Genomic DNA, 18,523 nt, shown 5'->3' with positions numbered 1-18,523 from the left:
TCAAAAAAAAAAAAAAAAGCAAGGGAGCCAAGAGCAGGTGGCCGTGTGGGGCACCCCACGCTTGCTATGGCTGTGGGGAGCAGGCACCCCCTCCATCCTGCCCCACACCTCGCATCCTGAGAAATGGGGGGCAGTTCTAACGGCATAGTATCTCCCAGCCACAAGCAGTTTGGTTTCCTTACTTGTACCGTCCCAGTTTTAAATGCAGGGAGACCCTCAGCTCTTCATTAATGGCATTTTGGGTGATGCCCCACTCTGGGTGTTGACCCTTCCAGCAGGGACTCAGCTTTGGATGCTCAGAGTTTTCTCCTGCCCCATCCAGGCTGCCCTGAAGAAATACCAGACAGAGCAAAGGAGCAAAGGGGACTCGCTCGACAAGTGCCAGGCAGAGCTGAAGAAACTTCGGAAGAAGAGCCAAGGCAGCAAAAACCCCCAGAAGTACTCGGACAAGGAGCTGCAGGTAGGACCCCGGATGGGGAGGGCAGAGCACAGCATCCCCTACTGCATCCCCCCTACAGGCCAGGGGGGTGCTCCCCACATGCTGGGGAGGGGGGGGACCTGGCTTTTGCAAGCCTTTAGATAAGGGTTTGCTGGGGTTTTTTTCAGAGGAGTGGGCGCCGCAGCATTAGGGGAGCGTGGGGGGTGTGGGAGGTGTGGACAGGGAGGGGGTGGCAGCCCGTGATGGTCTCGTGGCCCCCCCCGCCGTGGGAGGCTGTGAGCCCCACTGATGGCAGATGTTGTGCCGGGCGGTGCGGTGGTGACTAACCCTGCTCCATCCATGGCTCCTGGTGCTGCTTTTGTGGTTGGTTTGGTTTTTTTTTCTCCTTCCCTTAATGAATGAACCCAAAAAGATCATTAATTTCTGTTGTGCCAGCTCCATCTTCCTCTGGATGGTGTTTTGCTTAAATATTGTCTGTGCCTGCTGCCGGGGCGCCCCTTCCCCCAGCTCGCCGGGGCGGTGGCGGCACGGGCCGGGGGTGGCTGCGGTGAATCACCGCGGTGTGATCGCGGCGTGGGGGCTCGCACGCCCACCAGGCACCGTGTGCTCACGGGGTCCCGGCTGCGAGGGGCTGGGGTCCCTCCTGGGAGGGTTGTGCCGTGGGGTGGGCACGGTTCGGAGGTCGGGGTCTCATGGCAGAGCATCCAGGGCACATCCCAGGGATGTGGTGGGCTGTGACACCCCGGTTACTGATGCGTTCACGGTGGGGGTTCATGAATTCTGAAGTCTGGAGTTTGAGGTTTGCCTGGAACATGGCAAATTTCACTGAAAAATTGCTGCATCTACCTGCAAGCTCTGGCTGCCAGCTGCTCGAGTGAAGTCCATTGAGTGACTGCAGCGCAAGTGGTACCTTGAAAAGGGGAAGGTGGACCCTCAAGGCAGAAATTACCTGGTTTTGTGTTGGAGGCACGAGGGTGTGTGTTATGTTGGGACCAGGATCCGTTACTTTGGATGCCACGGGCTGGTATCGTGTCAAACCAGAGGGAGATCTAGACGTTGGTGGCACGTCCCTCACCAGGGCTGTGTACGGGGTGGCAGCTGAAGTCATTGGCAGAGAGCTGCCGTGGAGGTTGTGCTGGGGAAGTGACATTCTTCGTCGTGCTTAAAATTTGGGAAATCAGTCATCTCCCGGTGGCGTGAATCAGAATTAAGCACCGAAGGAGGAAAAAATCCCGCCCGCAGTCATCCACCCCACGCTGAGCTCCTGCCCTCCCAGCTCCCAGGCTGGTGTTGGGCTGGTCTGAGGGGGCACGGGGGGGTCCCAGCGTGGCTGTCCCGTGTGGGGACAGCACTGGGGACAGGGGGGCTGGCTCCTTTGTGAGAACTGAGCAGCTTCAGCCCCTGCAAGTCCTGGCTCTGCAATTCCTGCTGAGCCAGAAAAGCCCCGTTGGGCAACGAGGCGCAGCGTGGGGAAACTGGGGTGAGGTGGGGGGGATCAAACCTGTTTTGTTATCCCCCACCTGCTGATAGGGACAACAGAGCAGAACTGATGCCAAACCCCCCCGGGCTGGTGCCGTGCTGGGATCCCCATCCCACACCCGGCGTCGGAGGAGGAGATGGGTCCTGGTTGATCAGGGTTACGGAGCTGGGAGAGGAGCAGTGGTTTGATGTGGCGGGAATGGGGTAGTCCTGTGAGTGTTGGGCAGGGAAGGAGGATCAGGCTTTCATTCTCTTAATCTTTCAGCAGTAAGTATTTAGGAAGCGCTTATCTCTGAAAAAAGCCTTATGATGGCTTTTGAGCTTAAAGAGCTATGAGACTGCTCAACCGCTTGCTGCTTTCTTTTTTTTTTCCCCCCTTCTGTGATCAAAACACCAAGTTAAATTGCTGAATTTAGCAAGAGGGCAGTTTCCCCTCTGTTCTCTGCTGGCGGCAACGCTGATAATTCCTCCCAATGGAAAAAGAGTGTCCACCCTTGATGCTGCTCTTACACCCTGAGCATCGGAGAGCAAGAGTGTCCACCCTTGATGCTGCTCTTACAGCCCGGGCATCGGAGAGCTGGGGGGGATTGCTCCAAGGGTGGATCCAGCGGGTGTTGGTACTGACCCAAAGAGAGACCCTTGTTTTGGGGCTTCATGAAGCCAGAGCATATGCAGGGCTGCTGGTGTCTTACCATGGGGGTTTTGCTCCACAAAAACCTTTCTAGACTTGCTTAAAGCGGAGAACTTTGCTGCGTGTGGCTCGGTTTGTTCAGCTGGCCCAGAGCCACCCCTGTAAAGCCAAGGAGGAAGGAGGCTGAAGGCATCTCGTGATGCTTGCGGGAAGCTGCAGACTTCATCAGGCTGGTGCCTGGGGACCACAGGCCGGTCGGCCGCCAAGTGGATGGAGCTCTCCTAATGGGCTGTTGCAAATTACTCGTCTCATCATGGGAGAAGCTGCTGTTGATGGAAGCGTCCTGGTGGCTGCATCAGTCATCTCCTTCAATAATGCGATCGCGTCTTACTCTTCTCTTGAAGACTCATCCACTTAAGCTACTGTAGCAGTCAGCAGCCCGGAGTCTGGTGCTCTGTCATCATCCCTCTTCATATTTAATGCTACGGGAAGCAGAATCGCTCCTTTCTGCCTCTTCACCACTTGTTGAGTGACCACATCTTGTCATCGCCTGCAAGTGAGGAGGGTGGGAGAGACAGTGCTGTCCTTCGGGGAGCTCCAGGTTTCTGTAACGTCTCGCTCTGAGATGAGAGGAGGTTTGGGGCTGTTCAGGCTCTGGTTTGCTGGTGCCAGGGTTCCAGTGTGGTTCAGGCTCTGTGCTCTGCTAGATTGGTCAAAAAACCCAGTAAAACAGCCCAAACATCTCACCTGTGGCTCCTCAATTCAGAATTATGAAGCAGAAATAAATGCTGACACTCAGCAGGCACTGCACATGACTAATTATCTCGTGGCTGGTGAGCAGTAGCTTTGGGAGGTCTGCTCGGGATGAGGTGGTGGAACGATGCTCACAGACACTTGCAGGAGGCTCCTCCTGAGCTTCATCAGCTGCTCGTTGCATGGAGAGAGCTGATCCAGGGCTGTCTGCAAGTCCCACGTCACCTGCAAGTCCCTGGCCGATGTCTCTTGCACTTGTTTATGGGGTTTAATAGGTGAGGACAAGCGTCGCAGGATTAAAATGGTTGATGATTTAAAACACCTTGTGGTTTGCTGTGAAGACGACTCACGTAGCTTAGAAGCAGCTCCAGGTGCAATTAGGCTGCAGGAGAGATTTTCCATCTCCAGAGCTTTGTCTGTCACGGTCAAGAGAGATGCTGTGGTTGTGGGTTGTGACTGCTGAACGTTGCAATAAAGCCAGGCTTTTTATTCCTTATGAATCAGCCCAGAGCCTTTGTTATACGTGAGGAATGGAAGCTGAGACACCAAACTGCCTCAAATGTCTCATCCTAGTTATGTAGTTACTGAGATTTTTTTTTGACCTGTGTTGAAAACCAGGAGAATAAACCGATTCCATTCACTTCATGTGTCTCACGAAGAAAAATGAAAACAATATTAAGATTAAACAATCACCGAGGAGCCTAAAGTGCTGTAATTTCGTTAAATGCTGGTTATGATCAAGCCGTGAAATCAAGGTCACGATGGGTTTTAGGACCTTGATTGAATCAGCAGCTCAACAATGAAGTTATGTCGGTTTGAGCTATTTATCACATCGTATTAACGCCACGAGCCATTGGGTTTCTCCGTCGGGCTGAGACGAAGCCGGGTGTAATTCAGGCTAAATCATGAAGCTGGGGCTGGCTGTTTGTGGTGAAAGGCTGTGCCTGACCTGGGCAAAAGGGCTTTTTGGCACAGCTCTGCCAGCAACTGCTGCCCAGGGGGGTCTCATCCACACCTACACCCGCTCCCACGGGAATATTTTAAGCATTAAATACCACTGTGCCAAATAACCTGGGGTGGGTTTATAAACTTTTGTAATTGAAACCTCATTTTGGTAATTCCCATCAGGAGAAATAATTTTAGGTGTAGGTCAAGAAGCTCTAACTGATAAGGAGTTTGCACAAACCAGGTTACGTGGGTTTATTGTGAAAGTCAAATAGGGAAGAATTATGTAAAAGCTCAGCTGCAGGTAACTCTGCCCAGGTCTGATCGGGCTTTTGGCTGGGTGTCCAGACCCAGTGAACGTGGTTGGTGGGTGCCAGGAGGGGAATCACCCAAAAAAGACTTGGTAGGAGCTGCATCAGGTCTGGGGATGAGCTGTTCCATTTGGGGACAGCGGCTGAGTGTCCTTTGTGCCACGGCCAGGTCAGGACCGAGAGGGGTCCCCCCTTGGGATGTACCAATCTGAGCTGGATGGTGCTCATGTCTCAGGACCTTATTGGAGAGTTCAGCCCTTCCAGTATTTTTTTTGGCTTCTCTTTATTCTGTGCTCAAGTGCTGGAGGTGTTGGCTCCTGCATCTGGGGAGGCTTTGGGTGCTGGTGGGGTTTCAGCTCACCTTGCCCAGGCAGGACTCCAGCCCCTCTTCTCTCCAGACCTGGTGCTGCAAGAGCCATACGCTGATGCAGCTTTTTTCAGGCTTTGTGGTCTGTGAGTGCTTATGAAAGAGGCAGCACCGAGAGGAGGGGAGTCTCCGTCTCCTCCTCACCGTGGCCAAGGTGGGTTTGCTCCACCACCATGGCCGGGAGCATCTCCCTTCCACCCTTGCTGAGCTATGAGCTCCAGCACCAAGTGTTGGCTTCCCGAAACCAGCTCTACAAACCTATAAGCAGCTGCTACAAATATGCAAAATGAAACCTTGAACTTCTTTTCCTCTGGATTGAGCTGCCTCAAGTGACTCTTCTGGAAAGCTGGACTCCCCGTCCCCATCCTTGCGCAGGTCAGGGCCAGGTCTGGTGAGCGTTTTAGTCCCAAACCTTCTGCATCGAGCTGTTGATCCAGGGTGTCCCTGTACTGAAGGAGCATTTTAAGCAGCTGATGGTTGAAGCCCCCGCACAGCCGGCGGGAGAAAGCGCTCGCCTGCTGTTTTGCTCCCTGTAAATTTTATGTAACATCACGTGTGTGCGTGGATGGTGCTTCACGGGAGCCGGGGAAGGATGAGGCTGATGCCCCGGTGAGCAGATGTGTGAGACAAGCAGCGTAAGGAGGGGAGACAGCCCTTCTCAGGGCTGGGGGGGGGAAAGGGAGGGCTGGCATCCTCAGAGCAGGGCAGCTGTCAGGGCTGTGCTCCCTCAGGTCCTCTCTGCTTGTCATTTCACCTTTGATAACCATCAGTGCGATGGTGTCACAGCATCCCGAGGAGCATCCCAGCATCTCTGGTTGCAGCGTGATGGAGGCTGGTGGGCAGCGCAGCGGGTGCTGGCATTAAAAGACCTTCCCAGGATGGGGTGTGGGTACCTGTGCAGAGCAGGGGAGTTTCTCTGCTCCCTGGGAAAGGTGCAGGGTGTCAGGGTGCCCACGGAGGCACAGAAGCCATCCGATGGTGGGTGGCTGCAGCGACGTGGGGTCCCATGGCTCTGCAGGGGGGCTTTGTCCTTGCTCCCCTTGGTGACCCACATCTGGGCATTCTCTGCTGCTGGAGAGGATTTGGTTTGTTGCCTTATTTGCCTTATTACAAGAGAGTTTAAGTCACCCCCAGGCTTGTCTCCAAGCTCCGGTCTCGTTCCTGGCCGTGCCGTGCTGGGAAATCCCAGGGCTCGAACAGAGCATCACTCTGTCTGGCCAAACCAACCCCCAGCCTCCCTCTCCAGCCGTAACTGGGGTGATGATGGAGGCTGGAGGTGGCCTGGAGGGGACAGTGTCTCCCCTGAGGCTGCTCCAGGGTCCACCAGCTCCCACACAAGGAGCAAATTCTGGGAATGAAGAAGAGCTTTCTCCTTCTCAGGAGCCGTCGGGCTGAGGATGCCCAGGCTCTTGCTTTCCTCGCTGGCTGGATGCTGTGGTGGGGTTTCAGCTGTTTTTCCTTGAGACTAATCAAGAGCTTAGATGCTCTTCCTCTCTTAATCAGCCTAACTTCTTTCCTATTTTATCCCATTACTTTCTAATTATTCTCCCTTGTGGTTCCCTAAATAAATCCTCCCTTCTCTTGGTGTTTACACCCTCTGGGTATTTCAGCCGGCCGCTTCGGTCGGGCAGAGCTCAGAGAGTCTTCTCCCTTCCCTCTCTCCTGTCCTGTCCCATCCCTCCCTGGGTTGAGAGCCCAGTGTTTGGAGCTGAGCATCATTCCTGATGCCCACCGTGGGCTCTCCTGCGGCATTTCTGGCTTCTTGCTCTCCAAACTCATCGCTGTGCCCACGCTGGCAAGCTGGTGGCCCCTGAAATGTGGCTTTACTGCCTGTGCTTGGTTCTCTCTTGTCCCCATGGCCAGTCCTTCACTCAGCCTGTGGTTCTGGCAGTGGCAAACGCATCCTATCGCCGATAAAGATCTGTGGTGATGATTTCTGCAGTCGTGCTCGGCGTGGTGGTGATTAGCATTGCCCTTGGCTCATACTCCCGAGCGGCTGGCACGTTCTTGGCTTGGATAGAATGGTTTGAGCTCTTTTTTTTCCTCCCCCAGTAAGGATGGGTGGTTATTAAAGGCTTGACTGAAGTTCGGTAATGATGTTGCTGTTTCACCTGCACTAGCTGCAGTGATGGCAACCTGCACTTGAAAAGAGCTCGGGTCTTGACATTTCTCAGATGCTTTTTCATCTCCACACCCCTCTGGCTGTCGGCTTTGGAGCGGCACTGGGAAGACGTTTGTATAAGTGGCAGGGCCTTTGTGTGCCCGGGATGACAGCGGCTGTTCCAGCTGAGGTCTTCGCAGCATCTTGTTTCCTCTTTTCATGTTTTCTTGCTCCTAATTCACCATCTGACCTGTTGGGATAACTTAGTCTGGCTTCTGAGTGGAGATTGCCCAGCTTTGCTCCAGCATCGCTTGTCCCCCTCTGTGGGCATCAGGCAGCCAGGAGGGGTTGGACCAGCAGGTCTCTGGGTGGGCCACCACCACCGGGGGTCCCTGGGCTCCCCTTCTGTGCTCCCCAAGCCCAGGCAGGAGCTCCCCCTCCACCAGCTCCCACCCTGAGCCCCAGCAGCATCTTAAACCCAACCCTCTCCCGGCTGCGTGCTGACATTGCTAATTAGGTCAGTGGCTCCTGGTGAATTGGAAGTGGATGTGTTTGGGAGGTGGGGGAGGGGGGAGACGGGGGAGTTATTTGAGGTCTCTCCAACCTAGAAACCCAGAAAAGGTTTCTGGAGCTGTTGGGTGGCTCCGGTGCCTGCTCTGGCTTTCGGCACGGCCGTGACACCACGAGTGCCGCCCCGGCCCGCTCACAAATAGGGGGCTTTTTTTCCTCCTTTAAACTGGGAATTTGACTTGGGCTTAAAATCTGAAGCTGGCAACCTAAATCAAGGTCTGAATTTAAGACGCAGCGCTGGAGCAGTAGGTGCTTTGTTGGTGAGGACTTGGAGAGGATGCCACGGAGCCTGGGCACGCCGGGGATGGCACAGAGACACCTTCCCCCAGCCCTTAGGCATGTTGTCAGGTTGTGCCAAGCTAAGAAACGCGTCTGGCTGGGGTTTAAAGTGTGGGGTGGCTGCAGGATCACCCCCTCATCCCCAGGGAACGGTGACATGAGCAGCCACCGTGAGCCCCATGGCCTTAAGCAGCAGCTCCCAGTGCTGACGGGAGACGGTGCTTCTCCCTGACCTGCAGCAGTGAGATCTTACATTGCACTCTCTGTGCTTTTTTTTTCCCCCCCCTTGTGCATCCGGCATATTTAGCAAGGCTTTTATTTAAATTTATTTGAAAGCCCATTGTCATCTTGAGCAAATCCGAACGGAAAGCTGTCGAGCGAACAAGAAGCGTTGCTCGCCATTTTGTAATGTAATAACGTGTAAAAATCAAAGCTCTGCATAAATCAATGGCACATCAGGCATATTTACATAAAGTATATAAAGCGCTGAGAATACTAAATTTAGAGCATAGGCTTCTCTGCTTGCGCATCAACATGTTCTAACTGGCTGCAGCCATTAAGGCAAGCCTTTCTTTAGTGAAATAATTGAAAGTATGCTTGCAAAACGAGATTGAAATCAGGGATGTAAATAAGAATTTAACTCGCTTGTTTAAATTGTGATTAAAACCTAAAATCTAACCTCGCTAAGACAGGGAAGGCTTTCCCCCCCATGTTGGGATGTGGGGAGTGTTGGGGGGGGCAGAGGGGGGTTCCCTGGGGGCACGGCTGTGCCTGAGCTGTGGTGGGGATGCTCCTTGTGCTCCTGAACTAAATGAGCCGGTGGCGGACTCGTTTCACTCCTCACCTTCTCCTTCTCCATGGCCCAGTTAGGAAATTAAGCTGGATGAGTTTAGGGTGTCGGGGGCTGCCCTTGCTCCCGCCCTCCTGCTATTTCGGGTGCTGCCATGGTTGGGTTTCTTTCCAGAAATGGGGCTCTGCAGGAGGAGGGGGGAGCATCATCCCGTGGGAGAGGAGGAAAGGAAACTTTTTCTGGGAGCTGCCTGTGTTGCAGGGGTGTGGGGACAGCAGGGCTCAGTCCATCCTGAGCGTAGCAGGGCTGTGATGGAGGGGTTGAGGCACAGGGGAGCTGGGGGCTCTCTGGACTACGATGGAGGGGTTGGGGTACCAGACCCTGGGGGAGGTGGGGGCTCTCTGGCCTATGAAGAAGGGGTTGGGGTACCAGACGTTGGGGGATCTGGGGGCTCTCTGGGCTACGATGGAGGGGTTGGGGTACCAGACCCTGGGGGAGTTGGGGGCTCTCTGGCCTATGGAGAAGGGGTTGGGTACCAGACGCTGGGGGATCTGGGGGCTCTCTGGGCTACGATGGAGGGGTTGGGGTACCAGACCCTGAGGGAGCTGGGGGCTCTCTGGGCTATGATGGAGGGGTTGTGGTACCAGACCCTGGGGGCTCTCTGGGCTATGATGGAGGGGTTGGGGTACCAGATCCTGGAGGAGCTGGGGGCTCTCTGGGCTACGATGGAGGGGTTGGGGTACTACTGGAGGCTCTCTGGGCTGTGGGCTCTCTGGGCTACGATGGAGGGGTTGGGTACCAGACCCTGGGGGAGCTGGGGGCTCTCTGGGCTTGGAGCATCCTTCCCTCCCAGCTCCCCATCACCGCTGCCAGGCTGACGCCTCTGGGCTCTGTCCCTGTGCTGTTCCTGGGGCTAATAATACCCGGGAGGAGGCGGCGTGCTGCCGGCAGCGCCTCTGTCCCGAGCCCACTGCGGGGAGCGATGCTTTCCCCGAGCGCATCCTCCCACGGCCGCCTGCTCCTGCCCGTCGGCCCCACAGGCACGTGCCCGGGGCTGCTGCCGCCTCTGCCCAGTGTCCCCAGGCCTGCTGCTGGCTTCCCCAGTGCCCTCCCATATATGCCCCCCCCAGCCCCATTCCCACCCAGCTCTCTCCACAGCTTCACTTGAGGGTGATGCAAACACCTCCCCTATTTCTGCTTCTACACCCAATGGCCTCAGCTCAGTTAGCTTCATTTATTTCCTAAACACGGGTGTTTGCACTGGATTTTCTCATCTGGGTGGAAAAAGATCCTCCTTGAAAGAGGGTCGTTGGCTGCAAACTGGGTTTTTACCTATTTTTCGTAGACCTCTTTCCCCCCATCCACATTGGTGCCTCTGGAGAGACCCAAAACATGCCAGGTCCAGCAGGACCTCTGCGTGGGGTTTGCTCTCGAGGGAGGATGCTCCGAGCAGGGTGGGAGCAGTAGGAGCTCCAGCTCTGAAATAAGCCCCCTTTTGAAGTCTGGGATGTCACTTCATCTCAGCGCTTTGTTGAGGTTTGTTCCATTTTATGTGTCTGCTAATAAATATTGTAGCGTGCTAAAAATAACTGTTAAACACGAAGAACGAAGTAAAGCTGCTTTGGGCCCTGAATTTCCAGTTTAATTCCCTTCTCGGGGAAGCTCGGGCTTTCTAAAATGGGTTTGGCAGTACCTGGTCCTCACGGCAGCTTGTGGTTTTCCAGCCCGGTGCTGCCGTCCCGGGGAAGAGCCGGTGGCAACGGGGTGTTGCAGGGCAGGACAGTGATGCAGGGAGAGATGCTCCTCTCTGGAGGCTGATGTGGCTGCTCTCCCAGTGCCACATCAAGGGTGGAAGCTCCCCAGGGTGTTGAGGGAGGAGAAAGGTGGCTGTTTTTGGGGAGCCGGGGGCATCTCACGCCCTCCCTGCTCAGGGATGCTGGTGGTGTGGGCGAGCGGCAGCCCTGCCGTCCCCGGCGTTGCTCTGAAGCCCTTCCCTGTGCCACATTGGCATTGCAGGAGTCACCCTGAGCAGCCAGGTTACCCCACTCAGCCCCAGGTGCTGCTTCCATGCCCCGTATGGTGCTGGCAAAGCCCTGCGTGGCACTGCTGTGCTGGCAGAAGTCCCGTAGGTAGAGCAGGAGCCCGTGCCAGCGGAGGAGCCTCCTGCTGCTGTGTCTGCAGTATCTCTGCCTGGTGCTGGCAGGGACCCCAGCATCTGTGCCACCCCAGGATGTGGCATCGAGGAACCCCAGCAGCCCCCTTGCTGCTTGGGGCCGGGCAGGGAGTGCTGTGCCAGTAACCCCAGCAGCCCCCTTGCTGCTTGGGGCCAGGCAGGGAGTGCTGTGCCAGTGTGTAGGGCTGCCCTGGCACTGTCCCCATGTCCCCTGCACTGCTTACCCCACGGCTGACGGTGGACTAGATGATCTCTATGGTCCCTTCCAACTCTAAAATTCAGTGAAATTCAGTGAAAATTCAGTGCAGGGCTGCCCTGGCACTGTCCCCACGTCCCCTGCACCTCTTACCCCACAGCAAACTCCAACCGAAAGCACTGATGGTAGAGTTTTAGTGTTGGTGATGATTGGGGAGGGGTTTCACGTGTGACCCCCCCCAGCTCTCAGCAGCACAGCCCCTGCCCATCCTTGCAGGCAGCAACGGGCAGCAAGCGGTGGTTTGGCAGAGGAGGGACAGGGGGTATCCAGCCCGGGTGGTTTGTGCCCTGGGGTGGGTGGCTGGGACAAGGTTGGGGAGGGGGGGTGTCTGTGGGGGCTGTTTCCAGCCCTGGGTGCTCGGGGCAAGCTCCTCGGCGCGGCTGCGGTGCCCGTTTGGTGAGAGGGCGGCTGCTCGCGGTACAGCGCGTCCCGCCGCCCGCGCCGCTGCCAGCCCCCGCGCTGAGTCAGCGCCTCTGCGTGGGGAGGGGGGGGGCCCGATGAGTAAGGGCGGGTTGGAGGGGCTGTGCAGGCACACGTGTGCCTGTCCTGTGCTGGGGGGGCTCCCTGCGGGCCTCCCTACCCCCCCCTGCCAGCCCCATGGCTGCACCGCTGACCCCTCTCTGGAGGATGCTGTGGCATCCCCTGTGCTCGGGGGGCAAAGTGGTGAAGATACCCACCTCCCTGCCCTTCTTTCTGTTCCAGTACATCGAAGCCATCAGCAACAAGCAAGGTGAGCTGGAAAACTACGTCTCTGACGGCTACAAGACGGCTCTTACGGAAGAGAGGAGACGGTTCTGCTTCCTGGTAGAGAAACAGTGCGCGGTAGCCAAGAGTGCCATCACCTACCATGCCAAGGTGAGTCAGAGCCACCAGTCTGTGGGTCCCTGGGCACCAGGTGGATGCTCCTGTCACAAGCCATTGCCTGTGGAGCAGGGTGAGATCCTGAAATCCACAGCTGGTGCAGGGGGGCAGAAGGAGGGGACTATACCAACGGGTGCCCCACGGATGAGGTGCCCCGTGGGTCCCTGGGCACCAGGTGGATGCTCCTGTCACAAGCCATTGCCTGTGGAGCAGGGTGAGATCCTGAAATCCACAGCTGGTGCAGGGGGGCAGAAGGAGGGGACTATACCAACGGGTGCCCCACGGATGAGGTGCCCCGGGAATGCTCCCAGGCTGGGAGAGGCAGGGCTGTGCTGCCCTTCCTCTGAGGAGGGGGCATGTCTCCCATGGGTGCTGCTTTGTGTTTCAAAGCAGCTTCTGGCTGCAGGAGGTGGATAGGACCAAGGATGGTGCCAGCGTGGTGGGGCTGAGGGCAGAGCCTGGCAGCACATCAAACTCTCCAGGCGATGGAAGAGCTCGTGGTAGGTAGAAGGGGCTGAGTTCACCTCTCCTGCCTGTGGTGGCCACCAAGATCTGAGGGCTCTGACACGTCAGGGTCCTGCTGCATCAGCTGATGATGTGCAAAAGCAGAAGAAATGCAGAGCAGCGACGTTCCTGCTCGGAGTCGGAGCAGCGCTGCCCACCTGGCAAGGCTCACCCCAACCCTGGTCTTACCCCAGGTGGGTAAGGTGGGGATTAAACCAGACTGACATGTGCTCCGAGCCCCTCTTGCTCCTTCCTAGCCAGCCCACATCTCCTGGGCAAGGGGCTGGAGCTGCTGCCAGCCAGCCTGGAGAGCGGTGCTCCCCTGTGCAGGTCTGGAGTGGGATCCATCCGGATGAGGGCTGGGAATGCCAGCATCCTGCTCCCGTTCTGGTTGTTCCCCACTGCCACCCCCCGTCGCTCACAGCACCCATCTGTCACCGCCGCGCTTGGCAGCGGGGAGCAAGGAGAAGGAGCTGGGATTAGTCAGCGCAGTCCTGGCGCTGCGGGCTGCATGGATGCGTGGCATATGGGAACTCCTGCTGTAGTGCAGGAGGGGGAAAATCCCCCCCAGGGATGGGGGGGGCAGCAAGCAGGGGGGTGCCAGCACCTGCAGCGCGGCTGCGGCACGGAGGGACCAAAAGCTTCTTGGAGCAGCAGCACGTGGAGGGGGACTTTTTGCAGAGAGGGACCTTGCAGGCGGCTGGTCCAGAGGGCGGTGGGTGGACGTGGGACGTGGGCGCCTGGCCCCGCACCAGCCTGGCAGCCAGCGTGGGCTCTGCCGGCTAAAAACGCCATCCCGCTGCTGCCTGCGGTGCCCACGGGATGCTGGCAGTGCCCACAGACTGGGGACCGTCATGGGGAAATGTTCTGGGACTTGGAAATTGGCTTTAGAGGGTTTTTGTGATACATGGGGATCGCGTTGTCTCCAGATGGGACCAGTTGTGAAGCTGTGCGGAGGCATGGGCTCACCCTCTGCCACGCGGCTCTGCTGCAGGTGAGCCAGTGGGCACACTAGCCACGGGGCTTACCATGGGTCCACCCAGAGCAGGTCCCACAGGAACGTGTCCAGGGGGGTTTGAATGTCTCCAGAGAAGGAGACTCCACCACCTCCCTGGGCAGCCTCTTCCAGGGCTCTGCCACCCTCACAGCAAAGAAGTTCTTCCTCATGTTTAGATGGAACTTCTTATGGTCAAGTTTGTGCCCGTTCCCTCTTGTCCTGTCCCTGGGCACCACTGAGAAAAGATGTTGATCAGTTCCCCCCTCAGTCTTCTCTTCTCCAGACTAAAAAGCCCCAAGTCCCTCAGCCTTTCCTCATCAGGGAGATGTTCCAGGCCCCCCATCATCTTTGTAGCCCTCTGCTGTCCCCTCTCCAGCAGTTCCCTGTCCTTCTGGAACTGGGGAGCCCAGAACTGGACCCAGTGCTCCAGATGGGGTCTCACCAGGGCAGAGCAGGGTGGGGAGGGTAATGTCCCTGGATGGTTCAGGATATCTCCTTCCTTGGAGGGTCACACAATGAGATGCTCACTCTCACGACAGGAGTGTGTTACTTGAATAAGGGCATGTTTAGCTCCATCTTTTTTTTTTTATTTCCCCTCCTTGGCTCAGAGCCCGGCAGTGGACGGCTGCAGGTCCTGCCCATGGGCAGGGAACGGCAGAGTTTGGGTGATGGTGCCACAGCCCTAAGCATGAGGCTCATCCCTGGGGACCTGGGTGACAGCAGGGAGTACGGGCTGTTCCCCAACGAGCCTTTGGTCAGGTTTTATTTCTCTGCTCGGTCGAATGGGGCTGTTCCCGACGAGCCCAGCATCCTGCCCAGCTTCCCACAGCCCCTCCACTCTTGGAGCCGCCCCAGAGATGTCTCAGAATAAGCTGGGAAGATTAATTTTACCTTTTCATCCCTCCTTTCCATTTTTCATGACACCTTCCTGGCCCAGCTGCCGTCAGAGCCTGGCAGCGGTAAGTCTCCGTGTTTTATCTCCTCCGTGCCACGCACAGAGGAGTCGATCCATCTTGTGTCCAGGATCAGGCCAGCTCCGGATCCACACGTTTCTTCCCAGGGAGGGGTGCAGGGCTGGGTGGCTTTTTCTTATACCCCTGTGCCCTCACGCCTTGTTTTTCTCTCTTGCAGGGGAAGGAGATGCTGACGCAGAAGCTGCCGCTGTGGCAGCAGTCCTGCTCGGATCCCAACAAGATCCCGGACCGCGCCATCCAGCTGATGCAGCAGATGGCTGCCAGCAGCAACGGCACCATCATGCCCAGCCCTCTGTCTACATCCAAATCCAACCTCATCATCTCTGACCCCATCCCTGGTGCCAAACCTCTCCCTGTCCCCCCGGAGCTGGCACCTTTTGTAGGAGTAAGTATCTCTGTGGTGGAAATTGTCCTGCCCTTCTGAGCAAAGCTGGAGGGACGAGCCCTGGCCGGTGTCACCGTTGTCCTCAGCAAGTTGCCTTTTGATGGGCTTCATTGATCGTAGAGTCACAGAATGGTTCGGGTGGGAAGAGACCTTAAAGACCACCCAGTGCCACCCCCTGCCCTGGGCAGGGACACCTCCTACCAGACCAGGTTGCTCCAAGCCCCCTCCAACCTGGCCTTGAACCCCTCCAGGGATGGGGCAGCCACAGCTTCTCTGGGCAACCTGGGCCAGGCCCTCACCACCCTCACACCAAAGAATTTCTTCCTAATATCTCATTAAATCTCCCCTCTTTCAGTTTAAAACTGTCTTATGGTTCCCCTCCCTGACCAAGAGTCCCTCCCCATCTCTCCTGGAGCCCCCTGAGGGACTGGAAGGGGCTTGAAGGTCTCCTTGGAGCCTTCCCTTCTCCAGGCTGAACCCCCCCCAACTCTCTCAGCCTGTCCTCCCAGCAGAGGGGCTCCAGCCCTCCCAGCATCTCTGTGGCCTCCTCTGGCCCTGCTCCAACAGGTCCATGTCCTTCTGATGTTGGTGGCCCCAGAGCTGGAGGCAGCAGAGGGGGGAGTCTTCCCAGGACGGAGCAGAGGGAACAGGTCCATGTCCTTCTGATGGTGGTGGCTCCAGAGATGGAAGCAGCACTGGGGGGGTGGGTCTCCCCAGGGTGGAGCAGAGGAGCTCCAACAGGTCCATGTCCTTCTGATGTTGGTGGCCCCAGAGCTGGAGGCAGCAGAGGGGGGAGTCTTCCCAGGACGGAGCAGAGGGGCAGAATCCTTTCCCTTGCCCTGTGCAGGGATGGGCATCTCCATGCACACACCGCTCTGGGATGCAGGAGGAGCATGGGATGGAGATGGGGATGAGCAGCCTGACAGGTCCCATCCCATCCTGCCTGGATTGCTGAGCTCTGGAGGGGCAGGGGCTCCTGTGGGGGTGGGGAACCCATGAGATGGGCTCACATGGCCAGGCTGGGGGGATGAACCAAAGTACCCCAGTAACTGTGGGAGAAAGTGCTTGGAGTGGGAGTGACCCATGGGATGAAAGACCCCTTGGAAAAGTCTCCCCCCCTGATGTGAGGGCACGAGCTTGAGCAGTAGAGCCCAGGACGGGTTTATCAGGTGCAAGGCAGCTTGGAGAAGTAAAATAACATAGAGGTGACCTCACTGCTCCCCCCAGAGCAGTTTGTCTCGGGTGGGAAACTAAACCCACCACCTGGAGCTCTGCTCTGCTGTGAACCACCTTCCCTGGAGCTGCGTCCCGCTGCGGGAGCTGCGGTGGGATGCCCTAGTGAAGATGTTCCCCGTCTCCCCCCTCCCCTCCTCTCCACTTTCCATAGCGTATGTCGGCGCAGGAGGCCATGCCGGTGATGAACGGAGTCTCAGGCCCAGACAGCGACGGGTACAACCACTGGTCTGAGATGAAGCCAGCACAGCCCAAATCTTTATCTCCTCCCCAGCCTCAGAAGCAGCTGAGCGACTCTTACTCCAATACGCTCCCCGTTCGCAAAAACGTGCCACCGAAAAACAGCTACGCATCAGGTGAGGGTCCATCCTCCTCATCCTCCACTCTGGGGGGATCTGGGGGGACTCTGGGGGTGCTGGCTGTGCCGGTCCATCCTCCTCATCCTCCACTCTGGGGGGGCTCTGGGGGTGCCGGCTGTGCCAGTCACAGCCGTGGTGAGCAGGGTTGCTGCTGGTGGTGACGGGTCGGTGAGCGGCAGCATCCCTCCGGCGTCAAGTGCTGCTCATGCCTCTGGATCGGGGATTGGGAAATGAGTGGAGGCAGGTTTTTGGCTGGGTGGGCTTTCACCCCGTGGGGCAGGGTTTCCAGGAGGAAAATCTTGAGGAATCTCACTCTGAGGGGTGGCCGGTCCCTTTGCTTTGGCCGGTGTGCGATGCCAAGAGCGGTGGCCAGGTCTTGCCCCTTATTAGTAGGGAAGGTGGGAGTCAAACACGGAAGGTTTTATTGGCACCTGGGGTAAAATAAGTGAGGGCAGGGACCTGGACTACCCCTACCTGGGTTTGGCCGCGGAGTGAAGGGCGCTCCTTGGTCTCTGTCTCCCACCAGCCGAAAACAAGACGCTGCCGCGCTCCAGCTCCATGGCCGCAGGGCTCGAGAGGAACGGCAGGACGAGGGTGCAGGCCATTTTCTCTCACGCTGCCGGAGATAACAGCACCCTCCTGAGCTTCAAGGAGGGCGACCTCATCACGCTGCTGGTGCCGGAGGCCAGGGACGGCTGGCACTACGGAGAGAGCGAGAAAACAAAAATGTGAGTGCTGTGGCCGTTCGTATGAGGAGCGGCTGAGGGAGTTGGGACTGTTTAGTGTGAGGAAGAGGAGGCTGAGGGGAGACCTCATCACTCTCTACAACTACTTGAAAGGACACTGTAGAGAGGTTGGTGCTGGTCTCTTCTCACAGGTAATTAGTGACAGAACGAGAGGGAACGGCTTCAAGCTCCAACAGGGGAGGTTTAGATTGAACATTAGGAAGGAATTTTTCACCGAAAGAGTGGTCGGGCATTGGAACAGGCTGCCCAGGGAGGGGGTGGAGTCCCCATCCCTGGCTGTGTTTAAGGGCCGTTTAGATGCAGTGCTGAGGGACATGGTGTAGGGGAGGACTTTGTAGAGTAGGGGAGATGGTTGGACTCGATGATCCCAAGGGTCTCTTCCAACCTAGACCATTCTATGATTCTATGATTCTATGACCTGTGCAGCCTCTCCTGGGTCCTCCATGAATAATCATGGGTTTGGGTTCATCCCCCTGCCTTTGCCTTTCAGGAGGGGCTGGTTTCCTTTCTCCTACACGCGGGTCCTCGACAGCGATGGCAGCGAGCGGGTCCATGCGAGGTAGGACCATCGTGCTGAGTCCCTGGGGGGGGTCCGTGCTCCCTTCCCAGAGTGGGTTTGTGGGCTCGGGGTGGGAATATTCCCCTTCCCCAGGACATGATGCACATCCTTGAAGAATAACTCCCAGCACAGGCGGGTGGTACCTGGCTGGGGCAGGGGGGAACTTTGGGGTGGATGGGCAGCTTGGGGTGTCTCAGCTGGTGCTGATGGCTCTGCTCTGGGTGCTGTCATCCCCCCCACACACACAGCCTGCAGCAAGGGAAGAGCAGCAGCACCGGCAACCTGCTGGACAAAGACGACATCGCCCTCCCGCCGCCCGACTACGGCATGGCCTCCCAGGGCTTCCCGGGCCAAGGGGTCAACACCTTCAAGCAGAGGCCGTACAGCGTGGCCGTGCCCGCCTTCTCCCAGGTGAGCCCACCACGGGGGGGGCTTCTCCCACTTCGGGGTGGGTGGGTGGTGGGGTGGGATTTTACTGGGAGATGCTTGAGCCAAACCCCAGGCGTTGGTCCCTGAGGTGACCCCAGGTGTCTGCGGCGTCCCCGTCCCACCAGGGGTTTTAAAGCAGAAGGATGACACGTGTTGAAACATCCTGTACTGAAGCCCTGGACTGGGCACTGGTGAGGCCCCACCTCGAAGGCTGCGTCCAGTTTTGGGGCCCTCACCATAAAAAAGACCTTGAGGGGCTGGAGCGGGTCCAGAGAAGGGCAACGGAGCTGGGGAGGGGTCTGGAGAACAAGTCATACAAGGAGAGGCTGAGGGAACTGGACATGTTTAGTTTGGAGAAGAGGAGGCTGAGGGGACACCTTAT

At 57.4% G+C, this 18,523-nt stretch overlaps 1 protein-coding gene across 1 annotated transcript in view; it reads left to right on the top strand.

The window, feature by feature from the left end:
• BAIAP2 (BAI1-associated protein 2) overlaps positions 1 to 18,523 on the top strand; it is a 70,232-nt gene that overhangs the window by 41,114 nt on the left and 10,595 nt on the right. Inside the window, exons 8-14 of the mRNA XM_014949707.1 lie at positions 209 to 460; positions 11,797 to 11,949; positions 14,588 to 14,815; positions 16,203 to 16,404; positions 16,934 to 17,135; positions 17,644 to 17,712; positions 17,961 to 18,123. Of these exons, the coding sequence (XP_014805193.1) occupies positions 209 to 460; positions 11,797 to 11,949; positions 14,588 to 14,815; positions 16,203 to 16,404; positions 16,934 to 17,135; positions 17,644 to 17,712; positions 17,961 to 18,123 (1,269 nt within the window). The remainder of the gene's footprint in view (positions 1 to 208; positions 461 to 11,796; positions 11,950 to 14,587; positions 14,816 to 16,202; positions 16,405 to 16,933; positions 17,136 to 17,643; positions 17,713 to 17,960; positions 18,124 to 18,523) is intronic.

Source organism: Calidris pugnax, unplaced genomic scaffold (genome assembly GCF_001431845.1).
Source record: "Calidris pugnax isolate Ruff unplaced genomic scaffold, ASM143184v1 scaffold9, whole genome shotgun sequence".
NCBI lineage: Eukaryota > Metazoa > Chordata > Aves > Charadriiformes > Scolopacidae > Calidris > Calidris pugnax.
The sequence above is the reverse complement of the archived record's forward strand: the minus strand, read 5'-3'. Positions and strand labels throughout refer to the sequence as shown.